General features: G+C 45.4%; 1 protein-coding gene across 2 annotated transcripts in view; it reads left to right on the forward strand.

Moving 5' to 3' along the window:
* The first annotated feature begins 4,579 nt into the window (after positions 1-4,579).
* The window catches only part of EPAS1 (endothelial PAS domain protein 1), a 125,419-nt gene continuing 109,193 nt past the window's right edge, over positions 4,580-20,805 (forward strand). The window contains exon 1 of one of the 2 annotated variants that reach the window (XM_080998128.1): positions 4,580-5,029. In XM_080998128.1, the coding sequence (XP_080854254.1) occupies positions 4,713-5,029 (317 nt within the window). In that variant the 5' untranslated portion in view covers positions 4,580-4,712. The remainder of the gene's footprint in view (positions 5,030-20,805) is intronic. The other variant, XM_080998129.1, reaches the window with a different exon arrangement.

A 20,805-nucleotide genomic window follows, 5' to 3' on the forward strand; every position in this document is an offset into this window, starting at 1 on the left:
TGTTCCCCTTCTTTCCCACACCCGCCTCACCCACATTCATAAATCATGGTCCTTTATTACTGAAGGCTCTCCTATGCGGCACTGTAGTCTGATGAAAGGGAGAGCTCCTAAGATTTTTGCATCTTTTTAAGCTGCCCTGGGTGGCATATTTAGGTTAGGCAGCTCTACTAAGATAAACTTTAAAAATACACACACACACACATAGTAAGAATGATGGTGGAAGGGTGTAGGATAGAAGTGATAAAAAAATTCAACAGGCACCACTCAACAGGGAATGCATCACAGTTTATAATGTTTTGCGCAGGTGCAATTGCCTCTTCAGGCATTCAAAATAGAGACTTAGTGTGCAGTTCTATTGACGGATGCTCCCAGGTATGTGTATATCAGACAGCAGTCTCTGTCGTATTTGTCTTTTAGTGAAAGAGCAAGGAACAGGTACCTTTTCAAGACGCCTGAGACTCTTTCTTTTCCTAGCAATGGGACAATAAGATGGTAGTATGAGGAGCTGGAAGAGATGTGAAGCTGGGACAAGGGAGATAACTGAAGAATAAGTAATAAAGTAATAAATAAGGCAGGGAAGGACGGCGGAGAGTCATAAGCAAGGGGGAGATGGAAAACTAGTTCCCCTCAGGATATCGCAAAGCCTGCTTACTGATATTTTCCACTTTCATTTGCTGCTACTACTAGTAGTAAATTATTTACTACACATTTACTACTGGTTATTAACTAACTACTGCTGGAGATGGAGCCATGTTGGTTTGTGACAGCAGAACCAATGGAGGCACGGACTAATTTGCAGCACGATCCTAACCATGCCTATTCAGAAGTCCAAATGAATTCAATGGGGCTTCCCCTGCGTAGGTAGGATTAGTGGGATTGCAAGCTAATATAATTATTACGCCATAATCTTTCATTGACTATAATGCACTTCAACAGATGCAACCAATAAATGAATAGCAGCCCTATTACAGCCAGTGACACCATCATCATCATTAATTGTATACCCCTCTTCATCCGAAGATCCCAGGCGGTTCACAGCATAAGCGCTATTATGTAATATTATAGATTTTGGGGGCACAGCTCAGTGTTACGAACTGCAATGCATGCAGAAGGTTGCAGGTTCAATCCCAGGCATATATCGGTAGGGCTGGAAGAGACCCCAGGCTTTAATCATGGGGAGCTTCTGCCAATCCGTGTAGGCATTACTGAGCTGAATGGAGCAGTGGTCTGACTCAGTGTTTCCAATGCTCCTGCCTGGTCCCTGCAGCAAGTATGATGGAATCATGGAGAGTAGGCAGTGACCTTTAGCCCTGCCAGCTGTTTCATGTCCCTGTCTAGATCGTCTGCTGTTCCAGCAGGTGACCAGGAGGAGGAGCTGTGCTATGTTGCCAGGTTTGTCCGCACCCTCGATTGCTGCAGGGCAAAGGGCCAAGCAGTCCTCACTCCTGCTCTTGGCAATGACGAATGACAGCACAAGGAAACAAAGTGCAAGTGGCCATCGACACAGCTTCCCTGGCTTCGTGGAATACTGAACGCTATTTGCACAAAGGCCGTCCAACCAAAATTATTTGGCTGGCCAATCAGTCAGGATGCCATTTGGTAGGGACTCTCAGCTATTTTTGCACATTGTGCATTGTTTCCATGCATGTGCATGCATGGCCTGCCAGTTTGCTGCATGCAGCAAGCTTTTTTCACAGTGTTCAGTGTTGCTCAGAGAGGCACCGTTCAGAGTTCTGTTGCTGGACATTGCACGATGCGCAGGCTGGCTCTCAACTCCAGCCTGCCATTTGCAGGGCAGGGATTACCAGTATGTTATCCTACCCTGCTCCAAGGAGCTCAGGGCAGCACGCAGGGCCACCTCCTTTTATCTTCAAGATCACTCTGTAACTTTAAGAAGCAGTCCCTGAGTTTGCTTTTCCTTCCCTATCCCTTAGACTGCAATCCTTGTTGTTGTTGTTGATTTAAACTGATCAGTAAGCCGGGAACCTTTTTGGCTGCAGAGTAGGGTAGGAAGGATTTAAGTAAATAAATACTACACCTTGCGAGGTAGGTTCGTTCCAGAAAAAGCGACTGGACCAAGGTCACCCAGTGAGTTTTGTGCCGGAGGTGGAATGTTATCTGCTTATTAAAGCATGCATCTGAAAGCCTGTGAGGCACCTAGCGACGACTTAAAAGCACAGCCAACGGAGGAAAATACTAACTTTATTTATCTTATACCACCCTTCAATCATAGTCTCATGGCACTTTATAAAAAACAACACACACAATTAAAGTGTAAGAGGGCCTTCTATGTGGCTGCACTACGTTGTGGAGACCTCCCAGGCTCTGGTTTTCCAGGGTAGATAACCTCTTATCAGCAGGTCCAGTCTGTACAATGTAGGAATTGGGCCTTTAGTGTTGCAGCACCTGCCCCTTGGAATTTCACCCCTGTTTTCTTTTCGGTGCCCATTGAACTTCTTCCCCTTGCAACAAACCTTTTCAGCCGATATATTTCCTGGTCTGCATCTGTGCTGGAATTGTTTTATACTTACTTGTTGTTTGCTGCCCTGGGCTCCGTTTGGAGGGCAGGATATAAATTTGATGGAGCCACACCAAAATTTTAATTGACAAGAAACACCAATAGGAGGGGAAAAAAGAAACAACTCCTAGCTGTGCTTGATTTATAATGGAAAACACAACTACTTTATAATATGATCACGGGGCATCTAGAAAGTATAAAACAATGCACCTACAGAAGAACATGAGTCATTCCCAAAATATAATATTGTCTTTGAATCTTCTTGCCACCCTTTTCTGCAAGGCCAGTTTGGCATGCCACACCCTTTGAGAACCACTGTCCTAGTCTAGGGTCAATCCACGATGGCACTGGCTCTCAATGGAGAACCACTATTCACAGGGTGTGTCCAAAATTGGTACCACCAAACAGCTGTTGAAGCTCCAGGGTCTCTGGGGTGCCTATAGCCACTGACTCTTGACCAGCCATCACTGAGGTTCGGCAGCCTTCCCTCCAGCAGAGGAGGCTTCCCCCACCCTCAATAAGTTTGGGTCGGCTGGGCTCTTGTTCATTAAGATCCTTGCTTCACCAGACCAATAACTAATCTAGCCCTGCGTCCTGTTCTGCCAGTAGCCAACCTGCTGTCCAGCAGGACCTCAGCACGGTCGCACTTGTGATTCCCAGCACAAGTAGAAGAGTTTGGATTTGATATCCTACTTTATCACTACCCTAAGGAGTCTCAAAGCAGCTAACAATCTCCTTTCCCTTCCTCCCCCACAACAAACACTCTGTGAGGTGAGTGAGGCTGAGAGACTTCAGAGGAGTGTGACTGGCCCAAGGTCACCCAGCAGCTGCATGTGGAGGAGCGGAGACACGAACCCGGTTCACCAGATTACGGGTCCACCGCTCTTAACCACTACACCACACTGGCTCCCACTCACTGACACCCTGCCTGGGACCTTGGGGTGAAGGGCGAGTAATAAATAAAACAAATTATTAAACAAATTATTAAATAATTGAAAAATGTCAGGGGTGCCAACTTGAAGAAAATATTGGGGTGGGGGGGAAACCAGGTAAACCTCACCCAGTATAAGTGATCACGTGATGTGGCGCACACACATCATTTGAATGTCAATACAGTGGTACCTCGGGTTAAGTACTTAATTCGTTCCAGAGGTCTGTTCTTAACCTGAAACAGTTCTTAACCTGAAGCACCACTTTAGCTAATGGGGTCTCCCGCTGCCACTGCGCCGCCGGAGCATGATTTCTGTTCTCATCCTGAAGCAAAGTTCTTAACCTGAGGTGCTATTTCTGGGTTAGCGCAGTCTGTAACCTGAAGCGTATGTAACCTGAGGTACCACTGTATCCATTCAATTTGAATGGCAATGCCCATCAATTGGAGGGGGCTGAAGGGACCTTGGCCCCTAGGCATAGAAGCCAACTCCTAGGGGGTTGACCTGCCTCCATCAAATATTTCAGGAGGCTCTCCCCCCCCCTCAAAATTGAGGATAATTCCCAAATTTTGTGTGCGCGTGCCATGTCATGTGATCGGCGATACGGGGCGGGGCATACCTGCTCCCTTCCCCGCCCTCGATAGTTTATTCTAGTCGGCACCCCTGCCCTTGGGAGTTAATGGCAAGGGCCTGAAACCGGCCCTGGCGCACGAGACTCGCCGTGGCAGCTTCCAGACGGCTCCGGGGAGCTGTTCCGTGTCCTGCCTCCTCCTCCCCGTGCGTCACGGAACCCTCTCAGCTCCCTGGGCAAACAGGTCCCGGGGCCTCGCCTCGCCCTCGGGTGCCCGCGAGGCCGCCTGTGGCGATGCCCCTTTCTGGCGCTCTCTGAGTGACCGCGCGCCCCTCCGTCTCGCCCGCCGCCCTCCTTCCTCTCCACAAGTCGGGAGAAACTTGCTCGACGGGCGGGGAGGGAGGCGGGGGAGGAGGAGGAGGAGGCGGGCCCCTCGGCGTGCGCCTCGCCCGCCCATTGGCCGGCGCTCCGTCGGCCGCTCCAGCTGGAGCCGGGAGCCGTCGGCTGGCTGAGGAGCGTCTCGCGCCTGCCCCTCTCGGAGCGCCGGCCAAGGTTGCGCGTCTTAAAGGGAGCCCCGCGCGCGCAGCTGCCTCTTCACATCGATTCCCCCGGCAAGAAGGGGAGCACAGCGCCCGCCCCGCCTCGTCTCTCCCCTGAGCGGACTGTACAATCCTCGGCAGTGTCCTGAGACTGTATGGTCAGCTCAGGGGCGGCTCGGCCCCGGGATCGCAGCCTCGAAAGCAGCGCCGCCGCCGCCACCACCGGACCCGCTCGCCACGAGGAGCGCCACCAGGGAACCTGCGCGGCCGAAAGAGGGAGCCCGCCGGCGCAGCCCAGCACGCCCCTTGCACCTCTCCAAAGGCCACCGGGGACCTGCCCACCCACCCAAGCCAGGCCCCCTGCCTGCCTGCCTGGGTCGGGCGCGCCCACGAGGGAGCCCGTGTATCCAGACGCCGCGCAGAGCAGCGGAGGCGCCGCTTCCACGATGACAGCGGAGAAGGAGAAGAAGAGGTAAGAGGAAAGGCGCCCAGGGCGCATCTGAGCAGCAGGGCGCCCTCACCTCCCCGATCCGGCGCCGATCGGGGGTGGGGGTTTCCCTTTTTAGGAAAAAGTCCTTTTCTTCTCTCAGTTCCAGAGTGGCCCTTCTCCGGCTGAGGTCTCTCCTGCCGTATCAGGTCATAACAACAACAGCAACAACTTGTCAATATTGTATCATCGTCGTTCTGCCTGTTGGATGGGAAGGCCTCAGCGTTGATCTTGATATAATGGGCATATAGCTCACGAAGGGTGGCCCCTGAATTTATTTTTGGGGTTGCATGGTGGGGTCCCACGTTGATGGGCATTGCCATTTAAATTGTGGGTGGGTGTTGCGACTTCTAAGCGATTATACGGGGTGGGGCTTACCTGGGCCCCCCAATATTTTATTCAAGTTGGCACTGCTCCACACACACACACACAAAAACAAAACAGCTGTGTGTGTGTATTGTGTGTATATATATATAGTATATATATATAGTGTGTGTTGTGTAAATACACAATAGGGGTGCCAACTTGAATAAAATATTGGGCAAGCCCCGCCCTGCATAATCGATCACTTGACGCATCGTATGCACACTATTTGAATAGAAATGCCTATCAATTTTGGGGGGGCGGCCCCCCAAATATTTTATTGGAGGGTCGAAGGGACCTCGCCCCCTAGGAGCTGGCTCCTATGATACATACACACTTGTACGATTCGCTTGTTGACGTTTGTACACTTTTGTCTTATTTTTTAATGTTGGGTACAATCCAGACAAAGCTGAGCAGTTTTACGTTCCTTTTTTTTTTTTTTAAAAACCCATGTTTCTCATGAGTTCATTAAACACATGTTCATCTGCCCTGAAATCTACGGGACCTCCGAGAGCTTTGCTTACGCTGGATTGTAATACTCATACTGTAATAATATATTTTAAAACACGTTTGGTTAGGTTCCCGTCGATTTCAAAGGGCGCTTTTCGCCTTTCTTCTTAACTCTGCCCTTGAAATCCGCGGGACATGGACGCGCTGAATTTTGGCAGGATCTCGCCCCGATGCCTTGGGAATGACTGAAGCTATTCACTGGAATTGCGGCGCGAAAGAAATAATGTTACTTCTTCTTGGCTTTGCTCCGGGATCTGTGACGGTTCTGTCGTTCCCAGATCTGTGTACTTTTGAAGGGTCAACTTCCAGCTCTTTGGCTAGCTTCCCCCCTTCCTTCCCTCCTCTTCTTCCTTGGAATTGACGCTTATAGGATGCTCCCAAACTTACCCAAGAAAGCTGTTCGCCAAAGGAACAGTCGCAGATCTGCACCTTGTGCGTGTCTGTGTGTGCCAGTGTCTTTTGGAGACAGAACTACGCTTAGGAGGCGGAAAGCGATTATCAACCTTAAACAGAGAGGTCCAGAAACGATCTCTTCTCACGCTACTAAAATCCAACGGCTTTGGCATCCTGCTCCGCTCTTTACCTGTTGAACTACTGTAACTCTAGAACCTCCGGAACTGAGAAGGGAGCACTGGAGATCGCTCCCCCTTATCCCCATGCCCGTGGGCCTTTAGACAGCCAGTTAAAATGTAACCTGGGGTGCGCCTGTCTGCATAATGACAAAAATGGGACTTTAGCATGTTCTTTGTCGGTGTCCACTCTTGTCGCGCGTCTGGGAGCTATTACGCGAGAAAAGAAAAGAAACGAGTCGAATCCTCTAAAAAGTAAAAGGAGTGACTCCCATTCTTCGTCCCGTGGCATATTTATATTTCTAGAGGCAGGAATAACGACAGCTTGCACTAAGGCGCCGCCACTCCAGATGCAACACTTCACACTCCGGACTCCTTTCCCCGAAAATATTACCGTAAATGCACAGCTGATTTTCAGCCAACGTAGGCTAGGTAGAAATGCGCGGTCAGAAAACTGCAGGAGTACAGTTAAGAAATTTAAGCCCCTGGACTTAATGGTCTTACGCGGGTGAGCCCTCTTTAGGGGGTCATCAGCATTACTTCACCAAGGGTAGCCAACATGGCGCCCTCCAGATGTTTTGGACAACCCCTCACCTCCCTTAATTCTTGGCCATGCTCACTGAATGAAGTTGGGGGTCCACAAAATCTGGGTCAGGGGCACCGCGTTGGCTTCCCCGGCGGTAAGCCATCCTTGTTGAGTTTGGGGCTGCGTCCTGCCCTGGACCTCTGCGCCCCCAAGTCCTTCCCTGGTGCCACAACGGATCGCCACCACGCGCGCCTTTGCGCGTATTCCAGCTCGCTGGCAGCTTCGGTTGCATTTCGTCAATAGCGGAGTAGGATTCAAAGAAGTGTTGGTTTTTTTTTCTGTGGGGCGGGGAGGGGAGAGAGATTGCGTTCACATAAACTTTTGAACTGCGCCAGTTTGCAGAGCGCTGGCTTTCCAGCACCGTCTCTCCAAAAGCTGGAGATCATGTGTGGAGTGACACCGGATTGAACTGAGCGTTCGTCGTCAGTGGCGAAAGGAAATTTCAGGGGGCGATCGGTTTGGTGGAGAGCAACTCTTTCTCTCCCCTCCCCGAAGTTTTGAAGACCCAGAGTCTGGGATAGGCTGAAGGCAGCCGCCCAGAGACGCACCAGTGCAAGGCAGTTTAAGTCGAGTGGATCCCCTTTTGGAGGCTGGAGCTGGGAAGGTCCGGCAGCTTCCCAGGAGGTTAAAGGGTGAATTCGGATTGCACAACCGCCACCTCTGCCCCTCCCGCCCCCCTGCTCCGTCCATGCCTCATCAGATCAGCTCCGCGGCTGCTTTTACGCCATCTTCCCCCATTACTAGCTTTGCCGATTGTGCAAAGGCGGAATTTTTTTAGTTCACCCTCTTCAACGCAGCCAGCCTGTGTCGACGAAGATGCTTCTCGCTTTTACTGCTGGACGACCCTGTCTTCCTGTCCACGCTTCAGCCGCATTCTCTATGTGGTTTCCCTTTCAAGACACTTTTAGCCACCATCGGAGGCGAAGTTGAAAGGGGTCGTTTCCTCCCCCTTCACCTTTCAACGCTTCAGGAATTGGCAATTTTAATCCTTCAGATTTGTACCACACTTTTCTGATTGTGCAAAATGTTTCTCATACATCTTCAGTGATCATTACAATACACCTGTTTCAATACACATATTTCAGTTGAGAACATAGAACGTAGCCAGGATTTTTGTTGGAGGGGGGGCAGAACCTCTGTTAGCTTTTAATTTTAATTTTTATTGATTCCCTGCCCCCCTCGCTACGCCCATGGTTGAGAATGCAGAATCACCTAGTGTATTCATGGCAGAGGCAGATTTGAACTGATGGTTTTATTGGGGAAGTTATCTATGCACATGAAGTGCTACATTATGTGTTTAAGTTACTCCTAGGTTCCAATCCCTGAAAATATAAATTTGGGGTACAGCAAAAATCAACTCAAATTTAGTATGTTTCACTGCCTTCAACTGGATTTAAAAGTGTTTAACACTGGGTGGATGATGTCCAGGTTTTGCTGAAAGGATTAAACTTGGAGCACGGGTAGTTTGTTGTCTTAAAAAATATATGTTTCTATATTTGCAACCTAGAACTTCACATCTTATGTGTGCTTCTCTTGTCTGGTCTGTTATCTAAGACATTCAAAGAGGATTAAGTTTGCATCTTCTTCTTTTTAATTGGGCAGACTTCTGTTGGTAGAAACTTCCAATTTGCCATAATGAGAGCTTGTGAGATTCATAGTGGCTCGGAACCAGCACAGTCGGTAGAGCATGAGACTCTTAATCTCAAGGTTGTGAGTTCGAGCCCCATATTGGGCCAAAGATTCCTGCATTGCAGGGGCTTGATCCTTGTGGTCCCTTCCAAGTCTACAGTTCTATGATTATAACTGAACAGTCGTCATTCCATTCCCTTTTATTATAGTCAAGAAATGTGTGCATGGTAGAGAAGGGGCCACAGTTTGTGTGGAGGTCTGGGTACACACTAATGCTTTGCGTTTTCTTGTGTGCCCATTGGCACCTTTTAGAAACCTGGTAGCTTTTCATGGATGGTATGTGTATGTGGGAAGGAAATATAGGTATGTGGGAAGATTCCCAGAGCAAACCTGCAATCAGTCCCCTTTTGGCCTGTATAAGGTATATGTATAAGATCTTGGCATTGTTGGTGTAGCTCTTTCTCTTGTTTTGGAAGGGCAGAGCAGATAGCTTCACATGAGCAAGGATACATAATGTAAAGGTCATATTCCTTTGGGTTCTCCTTTGAAATATTTCCTATTGATTGAATATTTAACCCCTGTTGCCTTTGGGTGCATGGTAGGATACATGTAAAACTTTTCTCCCCTGATCTGTGCCAACTCAGATTTCATGAACAATAAAGTTCTTGAATGTCCACGGCATTCAGCCGTCCGCTCTTGTGGTGTGCTTACATATTACATTTGTTTGCTGCATTCATTAAAAGTATGCCGGGGAAGAAAAACGAATCACTGATGACCAGCATGGTGAAAAGCTCTCATTTAACAACCTAACAGCTAAGCTGATATAGTTAAGGCAAGGGTGTGTTAACCAGTACTTTCTCTTCAAAAAGAGCAAGAAAAGGAATAAATAATATTCCCAGAAGGATTTTTGCAGTGGTTATTGAAGAAAAGGTGTATGAATAATGTTTGTGGGGACAGGGCTGTAGCTAGGGGGTGGCGAGGTGGGCCCCTGCCAGGGGTGCAGGCGATCTCCCCCCACACAAAATCAGCTAATAGTATGTCCATAAATATAAAAATTGATTATTGCCTCGTAAGAAATGGTTTCAGATGGAGGGTGAATTGAATGGGTGGAAGGGGGCGGGGTTGGAGGAGAGGCAGAAAGAAGAGCTAATTTGTCCATGCCTAGGGGGTGCTATCTGGACGGTTCTGCCAGGGGTGTAAGATCACCTAGCTACAGCTCTGTGTGGGGAAATAATCTGTGGAATATGACTCAAAAACAGGGATCACTTCAGACTCTGGATAACACACCCACTCCAATAGTTGTAGCTGGAATATGAACAACTGTTCTTAGAACAATTTAATATGCTTGCATTAAATTTGAGTGTGTCATATCCTGTTCTTTTAAACTATGACTTAACTGGGGTCTATAGGACTCCTGTATCAGGTTAGCAAAGTTCTTCTTCTTCTTTTAGAATTTTAGGATGTCATAATAAACACAGAAGGAAAGGCCCACTCTGTAGCTTTAGGCTGCCAGATCAAAATTCTGAAAAGTTAAAGGCTAACTTGTGCAATAGCAAAAAAAGTTAGTAGATGTCTTGCAGGCGGTGTGGGGCTGCTCTATCTGTTCTGGGGCTTATTTGGAAGCTAGAAAGCATGTTCTTTGCTTTGGTGTTGTGTAATAAAGTATTCTACTGTGTAGACTGTTTAGCACTGAAAGGCAAATGAAAATTTAAGGCTGACTGCGTAATCATCATATATTTAAAGCACCTTTTAAATGCATGGCTTTCCCCACAAAGTATTCTGGGAACTGTAGTTTAAGGGTGCTGGGAATTATCTCTGAGGGAGTAAACTACAGTTCCAAAAATTCTTGGGCAGAAAACAATGTGCTCTAAATGTGTTTTGCATGGGTAGTGTGCACATAGCCTGTGTCTGCAATCCTTTATATTGGGTATGGGACTCCCCCCGCCATCAAAGGTCACATTCACTAACAGCCAACCCTTTGAGGGCCTCATGCCAAAGGTGGCCAACTCAAATGCGGGAATGACCAAGATGGCGACACACACCACACATCCCTGAACTGCATTCAAAACACAAACCTCCATACACAAACGGTGCTCGCCCTCCTCTTTGCTGGTGCTCAGTTGTGTCATGGGAGCAATGGAGGCACGGGGAGCGAGGGGGACGGCAGTGCCGGGAGTGGATGTTTAAAATTCTGCTCACCAGTAATCTCACCCTTCTCACCGTCATCTGTGCTGCTGATACAGCAAACTGGGAATCCCACAGAGCACAAACATTATTTTTTTTGTTCCAGATTTATAAGCCACCCTCCCTCTCCCAAGCGAACCTGTGGTGGTTCACAACTACAAGGTTACATGAATTGCAATATTCAGAGCAACATTAGAATGTGCTGCAGGTAGTAATTAAACACGGTAGAACAAACAAAAAACAAACAAACCAAAAAAACCCCAACCTTTGTAAAACCATCAGCCGAATGTCTGGATAAATAAATAAATAAATAAATGCCTCACAAGTTTCCTGAATGCAAGGGAGAAGGGTGGCTCTACTTGATTTCCCTTGTGAAGGAGTTCCACAGCACCAGCGTACAATTCTCGGTGCTGCCAGTTGTAATGTCCCAGACTAATATGTCCAGATGTCCAGATCTTGTTGGGACAGGCTTCCTGTTTTCTTTTGAGGCACAGTGTTCTGAGAACATTTTTAGCTCAAAATTCTCGAAAGGTCTTGTTTTTTCGCTCAGTTAGGGTTCTCGTGCACTCCAGAAGGAATTAACCGTTTTGTCGTTTCTGTTGCTGGTGGAGTTTGCAAGGCCAAGTAGCTCTTCTGGTTCGTCTACTCGGAGCAAACATTTAATTTGCAACACGTAGCGCTGCAGATTTTGGCTGGAGTGTTTTTGCCTTTTCTTCCCCAAAGAATGTAAACAGCACTCTTTTCTGTGCGCCATGAAAACGTTCATTTGGAAAACAAGCTGTCAGGGATGAGTGTTTGTGTTAGTTAAATGGAATATAAGGTTCTGCAGCAGTGAGTCAGATTCTGCTGTCACAGCAATGACATCTGCTTCTTTTGGCGATCCTAAAGCTTGCACTGAAATCCTGTGCATCTCTGAGCAGAAGCCCTAACTGAGTTCAGTGGGACTTGCTGCTAAGTACATATGCATAGGATTGCAGCTTCAGCTGTATTTGTTTTGAATTTATTGATATATATGTGCAGTGCTTTTTGGGGGGTGTACGTGGGGGTACGCATACCCCCACACATTTTGTGAATCTAAGTTTGGCCTCATTGAGGGGCAGCATTTCAATATAAGGAAAATGAGAGTACCCCTAAAAAATTTTAAAGGAAAAAAAAAAGCACTGTATATGCCATAAACTGTTACAGAAAATAGTATTGTGTGTACTTGGGAGATGTGTGGCAGGGCTGAAGCAACTCCCCTATGGAGAAAAGTTGCAGCTCTTGGGGCTTTTTAGTTCAGAGAGAAGATGTGTAAAATGTGACGTGATAGAAGTTTTTAAAAATTATGCCTGCCATGGAGTAAGTAATGAGAGAAAAGCTTTTCTTCCACTCTCATAACACTAGAAATCATGGATACCCAGAAAAGTGGAGTGTTGGAAGATTCAGGGCAGAGAAAAGAAAGTATTCATGCAGTACATAGAAGAAGAAGAGTTTGGATTTGATATTCCGCTTTATCACTACCTGAAGGAGTCTCAAAGCGGCTAACATTCTCCTTTCCCTTCCTCCCCCACAACAAACACTTTGTGAGGTGAGTGGGGCTGAGAGACTTCAAAGAAGTGTGACTAGCCCAAGGTCACCCAGCAGCTGCATGTGGAGGAGCGGAGACACGAACCCGGTTCACCAGATTATGAGTCTACCGCTCTTAACCACTACACCACACTGGCTCTCTACATAGTTAAAACCAGTGCTTTTTTCTGAACAAGAAAGTGGAGGAACTCACCACAAAGTTTGTTTGCTGCAGGCCCAGTTGCAGTGCCACCCACCCAACCCTGGGCAGCGGCTAAATGTAAGTTGTGATTAATAAACTCAAACAGACAATGATCTGGATTAGAAATGGCCACATCTTTATTGATTACAGTATAGATATGGGTGGATTTTTGGCTCAGGCATTGGGTGTATATCCGTTCCAGCCCCTGCAGGCCAAAATAATAATAATGATAATAATAGAATATTTAGACGGTAAGAAGAAGAAGAAGAGTTTGGATTTGATATCCCGCTTTATCACTACCCGGTTAAAACTATGGATTCTGCTCCTGCAAGAGGTAGTGGCGACCATGGCCACAAACTTGGATGGTTTTAAAAGAGGATTAGACAAATTCATCGAGGATAAGGATGGTCAGAGGCTACTAGCCGAAACGGCTCTGTTCTGCTTCCACTGTTGGAAAAAGCATGCCTTCAAAAACACCAGTTGTTGTAAATCACAGGAGGGGAGATCAAAGGATCCTGGACAATATGAACCATCCAGCAGGGCTCCATTTATGTTCTAGCGATGAGGGTGATTTCTGTGGCACAAACTTATCCATGCCCTTAGGATCTTCCCATCCAGATTTGGGCAAAGGAGCTTACAACAACAAGGGGTGGGGAAGGAAGAAGGAGGAGGCAAGGGGCAGAATGTATACCCACTGAGTTACATGCCTTTAACTAGGGTTGCCGTATTTCCAAAAGTGAAAATCGGAACAGAAAAATTGTTTTTTTTAAAGCTGTTTTTAAGAGGAGTTGACAAAATAAGAGACACAGCTGACATGTGTTGCCATACGTCTGGATTTTCCTGGACGTCTCAGCGATTTCTGCCCGGACACTATTTCTGACGGTCAATTACTGGTTATGTCAGGGAGATTCAGGACATACGCCAACCCTGATTTAAACACAGGGGTGGATAACCAGATGTTGTCAGACTCCAAACTACAATCAGCCCTAGTGTGCATCACAAGGCCTCAGTGATTACTTGTGTTACACAATTCAAAGTGTTGGTGCTGACCTTTAAAGCCCTAAACGGCCTTGGTCCAGTATATCTGAAGGAGCGTCTCCACCTCCATCGTTCTACCCGGACACTGAGGTCCAGCTCCGAGGGCCTTCTGGCGGTTCCCTCACTGCGAGAAGCCAAGTTACAGGGAACCAGGCAGAGGGCCTTCTCGGTAGTGGCGCCTTCCCTGTGGAACACCCTCTCACCAGATGTCAAAGAGAACAACAACTACCAGGCTTTTAGAAGACATCTGAAGGCAGCCCTGTTTCGGGAAGCTTTTAATGTTTGATATATTATAGTATTTTAATATTATTTTGGAAGCCGCCCAGAGTGGCCGGGGAAGCCCAGCCAGATGGGCGGGGTATAAATAATAAATTATTATTATTATTATTATTATTATTATTATTATTATTATTTTATGTTTATCTATAATACAGGTATTACTATAGCACCATGTCATAAACTGTCAGGGCTGTTTATAATAAAAAAAACATAAAATGCTATTTAAAAAGTACAAATAAGAATGCAGATAATCTTTATGGTGAGTGGCTAATCAATATAAAAATTAAACAGCTACAAAGCTGCTACTGCTGAATTAGATTGTGTTGTAGAGTTGTCCTTCTATATACTGGATATCCTGTATAGCAATCTTCACTAGCCTGGTGTCCTCTTGATGTTAGAGTTAGAGTTGGACTACATCTCCAATGGTCCTGATGGGAGTTGTATTCCAAAGCATTTGCAGGGCACTAGGTTGGTAAAGGCTGCTCTAGAATTTTAAATGTACCTGTTGGAACAGATTTATGGTTAATTTTTTTACGTTAACCAGTCTGGGATTTCTGTATAAAGAGCGCTATATAATCTGAACAAATAATTAAAGTAAGGGGCTGGAAGCTGTTCAGCTGAGGACGGAGGATATTTATTGATAGAGAAAGTTCATAAGGGTGTTGATTGCTCTCTGCTGTAGTTTTCACTCTGACAAAATATAACGTTGCTAGGATTAGTCTTAGCCCAAAGAAGTCCCATTGTGGGCCTGCTCAGATGCTCATTCTACCCAGAATGAGAATGGTGCTCCGGTGAAGTCAGCAATATTATCAATGAAACAATAATAGAGCATTACTAGAGGATTTATACTGTACTGTACCGCCCACAAATTGTTACACTTTATTAGGTGTTCTGCAATGCTGCCCTAATGTTTTTGCATTACTGCTGTGTAGAAGGGCACTTCTGTGCTATAGCCTTCTGAAATAGGAGATGCCCCCATTAGTATTGGCATTCCGCCAGCTCCTGAAGACACACCTGCTTGGGAAAGCACACTGAACTTCTGATTTTGTTGTTTTAACTGTTGTTGTTTTTTAAAAAAACTGTTTTGATGGTTATGCTTTTTAATTACAGTGGTACCTCAGGTTACAGACGCTTCAGGTTACAGACGCTTCAGGTTACAGACGCTTCAGGTTACAGACTCCACTAACCCAGAAATAGTACCTCGGGTTAAGAACTTTGCTTCACGATGAGAACAGAAATCGTGTTCTGGCGGTGCTGCGGCAGCGGGAGGCCCCATTAGCTAAAGTGGTACCTCAGGTTAAGATCAGTTTCAGGTTAAGAACGGACCTACGGAACAAATTAAGTTCTTAACCCAAGGTACCACTGTAACTGTTTAATGGTATATTTTAATTAAGGATGTTTCAATGCTCTAATGGTCTTGTTATTGTGTATTTTAATAAGATATTGATTTTATAGTTGTAAACCACTTAGAAGTCATTTTGGCTCAAAAGCAGTGTATAAAACAACAAGAAGAACATGATGCAACAGAAGTGGGACTAAACCCACCCACCCACCTCTGGGTCATTGGTGGTATGAAAAGTTATCAAATTTCAGCAGGAAGATACAGGCCAGGCATTGATTGGAAATGAAGCAGGATGATTTGCCCTAAAGCAATCTAATTCAGCAGTAACAGCTTTGTAGCTGGTTAATTTTTATATTGATTAGCCACTCAAGCTTAAAGATTATCTGCATTTTTGTTTATACAAAGAGACCATCTTGGCTCTGAGTCCTGGAAGACCTGCTCTCTCTGCCTTTCAGGGTTTTTCCCACTTGGCATGGCAGGGCAGGGCCCTGAAAAGCATACAATAAAATTGGTTTAAAGCACTGAGATTAGTTTGTTTTAAGTTTGTAGAAATTAGGATGGCATGAAAGTAGCCTTTATCCTCCTCTGTGTTTCCTCACTTGACACAACAAACATTGACGATTGTGTTCCGTTGTAAAGGCCGATGGTAACAATGTTTGCTTTTATTGAATTTTTTATGCCTGATCTTTGGGAAAGGCGCTCTGCTCTTGGACTCTTCTTGTGATCACAAAAATGTGGGATTTGTCAGGTTTTTATTTTATTTTATTTGGAGGACATGACTGATTCTGCACACCCTAGTTTTGATTGGCCTCTGTAAAAGTTCAGTTGGGTTAGAAAGTTTGGGGATGCTTTTTTCAGTTCATGGTGAGAGAATAATATTTAATCTGAACAGAAATACAGTTATTGAGTTCAAAACAAAAAACCAGGCCAAGCCAGTAAATACGAAAAAGGGCACTAACTCACTTTTTTCCACTTCCTTCCTGCACATGTAGAATGTCAGGCACTTTTGCCACATCAATAACCTGGAAGTAGAAATAGCCTCTTTGTTTATAAACTAAACAAAACCACCACCTATGTTTGTTTGTTTGCATGCATGGCTTTATATCTTTTTTTTTTGAATTTGCCTTTATATATATTTCTTGCCTCCTTGTAAAACTTGCCACACATGGGTAACTAAATTTGTATTTACAAATCTAAGTATAGTTTTGTACAGGTGTTTTTGGTATCTGCAGTTTCAGCAACACACACACACACACAAAACTGCTATTTTTCTAGTAAAAGAGGTGCCGGAACTCACCATGAACGTTTCCCTTTTTCTCTTATAATGGCAATGGCGCCCACCTGATAGGTGCTGGAGAGAGAGAAACGAGAGAGAGAGAGAGAGAGCGCTTATATGATACGCTTCTGTTTAAGCATGGTTCTGTTTTAAGTGTGTTTCCTGCTATAACTGTGCCTCTAAAGCAAACACTATTGTTTTTATACCAGACAGTAGCATCCTGTGACTGCCATTCAAAATGGGAGGAGCTTTTCATGCCTTAAGAGCAAGGGAATGCTATCAAAACCATGGCCCATTTGATATTTGATTTCACCATTTGATATTTTGCATTTTACTGACTGGCCATGATGCTTTTATTTTATGTGGACAAATCGTATCGATCAACCTGGCTTCTGCTCTTCATTTTGTTCTGTGTTTCATTATTGAAAAAAATCCAGGAAAAAAATAACAACAATTAAAACTGCAGCATACACGCCATAGGCGTCCAAATCTAAATATCTGCATTTTTATTTGCACTGACTACAGTGGTACCTCGGGTTAAGTACTTAATTCGTTCCGGAGGTCCGTTCTTAACCTGAAACTGTTCTTAACCTGAAGCACCACTTTAGCTAATGGGGCCTCCTGCTGCCGCCGCGCCGCAGGAGCGCGATTTCTGTTCTTATCCTGAAGCAAAGTTCTTAACCTGGGGTACTATTTCTGGGTTAGCAGAGTCTGTAACCTGAAGCGTATGTAACCTGAAGCGTATGTAATCCGAGGTACCACTGTATTTAAATGGTGATTTGTGTTTCAGCGTTGCAAATGGCCCTGGTTTTGTATGGTGTGAAGTAATGGTACAGAAATACTGTTGTAAGTAAGAAGGAAATCACCCCTGAGCATTGGCAATGTCTGCTGGGGCTGGTGGGACCTGGAGTCCAGCAGAACTTCTGCCTAAGAACATGTAGCTTGAACTTTCTCCCATTGTTTTTGGCCAGCATTTACATGTGAAGCTCCTTGGGGCAGGGACAGGTCAGCACTACAGAATCCAACCTCATCAGAAGAACATGAGACTAGAGGTGCTGCATCAGGTCAGTGGCCGCTCTCATTTGGCATACTGTCCTCGTCGTGGTCAGCCTATAAAAAGGAAGAGGAGAATGCTCAGAGAGTTGCCTCCATCTTTATGGGACATGCACCTTGACATCTTTCAGTCCCTCCTAGTTCCCTTTCCCCCCATGGGTGGAATTGATGATGACTTTAGAAACAGTAGGCTGCTTTTGGGGCTGGTCCATGCAGTGCATTCCGCCCCCGAAGTTCTGATTATTCTGGGATTGAGTTCATTTGCATATGCAGCATATGCAGATGCCTCCACTCTGTTTCTTATATCTTTATTTTGACAAGAGGAGCCAATAATTTGAGGAAGGGCCGTAGCTCAGTAGCAGAGCTCATGTTTTCAAATTTGTCTGTGACATAGTAGCATAGAGGAAAGAGAATGAGGGAAATATTCAGAGGCTAAGTACTTTCTTTTCTTTGATAGGGTTCCTTCTTCAGGATAGCAATTTAAAATTCTAACACTTCTTTGCAAGATTGTTTTCGTTTCTTGTTAAAAGCTAAAGGTTGCATTTCAGCCGGGTGGCAATCTTTTTTTTACTTTTTACAAAGAAGTTTTATGAATTTTCAATGTATAGACACAATTACAAAGAGTCGTCCCCCCCCCCCCCAATTCCAAGAGATATTTTGTTTAAAGCTCAGTATGTTTTACAGTTGATTTATGCAGTGAGTTCAGCAGAGTTTGAGCTTACTCCTTGGAAACCATGCATAGTGTTGTGGTCATATTGAACCTAATAATTGAGTATTAGGTTGGAAACTGCCACTCTTTGTTGTGTGTGCTTGTATGTGTGTGCGCGCGCGTATACATACACTTATGTTCCTCTAAATCTTTTTTTAAAAAATCACAGAGGTTTACAATAATATCTACAGTGGTACCTCAGGTTACAGACACTTCAGGTTACAGATGCTTCAGGTTACAGACTCCGCTAACCCAGAAATAGTACCTCGGGTTAAGAACTTTGCTTCAGGATGAGAACAGAAATTGCGCAGTGGTGGTGCAGCAGCAGCGGGAGGCCCCATTAGCTAAAGTGGTGCTTCAGGTTAAGAACAGTTTCAGGTTAAGAACAGACCTCCAGAATCGATTAAGTTCTTAACCCGAGGTTCCATTGTATATGTAATAAAAACACATGCAAATTTAAATTCAGTGCCCATCAACTAACTATTATGGAAAAATGTGTTCTTAATTGCTGGTGTAAGCCTGCTGGCATAGAAAGGTTTTCAACCAGCATTTGAAAGTCAAAACAGAAGGTGGAGTGATACCACTAAAGCTCTATTTCTTGCTGTTATCGTGAGACTTTCAACGCAGAGGGCAACCAATGACATCCCAGCAGATGATCTCTGTGACGGAGCTGGGATATAAGGGTTTTGGCTTCCCTAAGGTACCCTGGACCCAAGTTCTCCAGGGCTTTGGAAATTAATACCAATACCTTGAACCTGGCTCAGTAAGTAGGAGAGCAGCCAGTACAATAATGGATCAACACAGCTGTGGCTTCTACCTGGGGATGTGGCTGTAGAGGCTCTCTTGCAATGGACAACGGCAATGCGCTCTACGTGGGGCTACCTTTAATGGTGACTCGGAAACTAATCCAGCTAATCCAGAATGTGGCAGTTAGACTAGCGACAGGGAGTTTTGCATTGTTTCAGTGGGAAGCTTGGATTCCAGGAGGTTATCTTTTCGTCCCAAAATTGAGTAACTGAGCTGACAAATGAATCATGTGGGTGTAGCTTAAGGTATTCTAGAGCAGGCATGCTCTTGCGCCTGTCGACGCAACTAGTAAAAGTCGCTTAGAAATTCCTTCCTAGCAAGTAAACTGGGGAGGGAAATCTCTGGTCCTCTGGATGTTGTTGGATTCCAACCTTCATCCCCCACAGCCAGCAGAGCCAGTGGTGGGAGGGTGTAGCTTAGCAGCATGTGGGGACGGGCACAGATCCCACATCCCTGCATTCAGTTTTCATGTTAACTGTAGCAAACCATTGATTAAAAAAAAATACTTCCTCCCCACATTTACGTATACCTCTTTAATAGTCACAGCTTTCCCCCCAAAGAACCCTGGGAACTGTAGGTTACCCCTCACAGAGCTACAGTTCCTGGCACCCGGTTTTCAGGTTTCAAAGCAACGAGCTTGAAATGTGCTGCTTGCATCACAGACACAAACAGGGTGCATGATCTGAGTTCACTGGTGGCTTATTATCTGCAAAGCATCTCTTGCAAGTAGTCACTTGTAGGCAGAATATCTCTTTGTTACTGCTGCTTGTACCTAGCCTACATGAGCAAATGATCTATTGTTGCTACTGCCTGTGAGCAGGAAAAAGAAGCATGGCTTAATAATAATAATAATAGTAATAATAATAAATTTTATTTATTTATACCCCACCGTCCCTGGATCAGGGTGGCTAACACCAGTAAAATTACAAATGTAAAGTAATGTGTATATGTATAGTATGTAATCATAAAATCAATAAAGATTATCTTAAAAAATAAAATAAAAATTACACCAGTAAAATTACACCAGTAAAATTACAGTAAAAACATAATAGGGAAAATAACCACCAATTTAAAATACAGGTTAAAATGCAATTTAAAATGCAGCCTCATTTTAAAAGTAGCCCATAGATCAAAAGCATAAGGGGAGGGAAACATAAGGGTCAGACTGAGTCCAAACCAAAGGCCAGGCGGAACAGCTCTGTCTTGCAGGCCCTACGGAAAGATGTCAAGTCCCGCAGGGCCCTAGTCTCTTGTGACAGAGTGTTCCACCAAGTCTGCTCCAGAAACTTGTCAGGTATAATTGGTAACTTTGACGGAGCTGGGTGTTACTTTATTTCCACCACCCCAGTGTCCGTATTAATCCCACCCACTTCTTCTGCCAAGTTCCACCCACGTGGCGATAGGGTGAGACAGATTTCAGAACTGGGCATGGCTTGTGCTTGCTAGTAGATTGGAAGAAGCCATTGCTTAAAACGTACAGACATATTGCCAGTATGAAACCAGTGCAGGGCGATGGAACTTGCTTGAATGCTCTTCTTTCCCACAGCCGTCACCCTCACACCCTCCAAGTGACCCTATTTTCCAGGGATGTCCCTGATTTAGAGAAGTCCTGGTTTCTGATTTGATCCTGGAATGTCCCACTTTTCCTTAGGATGTCCCTATTTTCCTT

This window comes from Podarcis pityusensis (assembly GCF_964106645.2).
Source record: "Podarcis pityusensis genome assembly, chromosome: 3".
NCBI lineage: Eukaryota > Metazoa > Chordata > Lepidosauria > Squamata > Lacertidae > Podarcis > Podarcis pityusensis.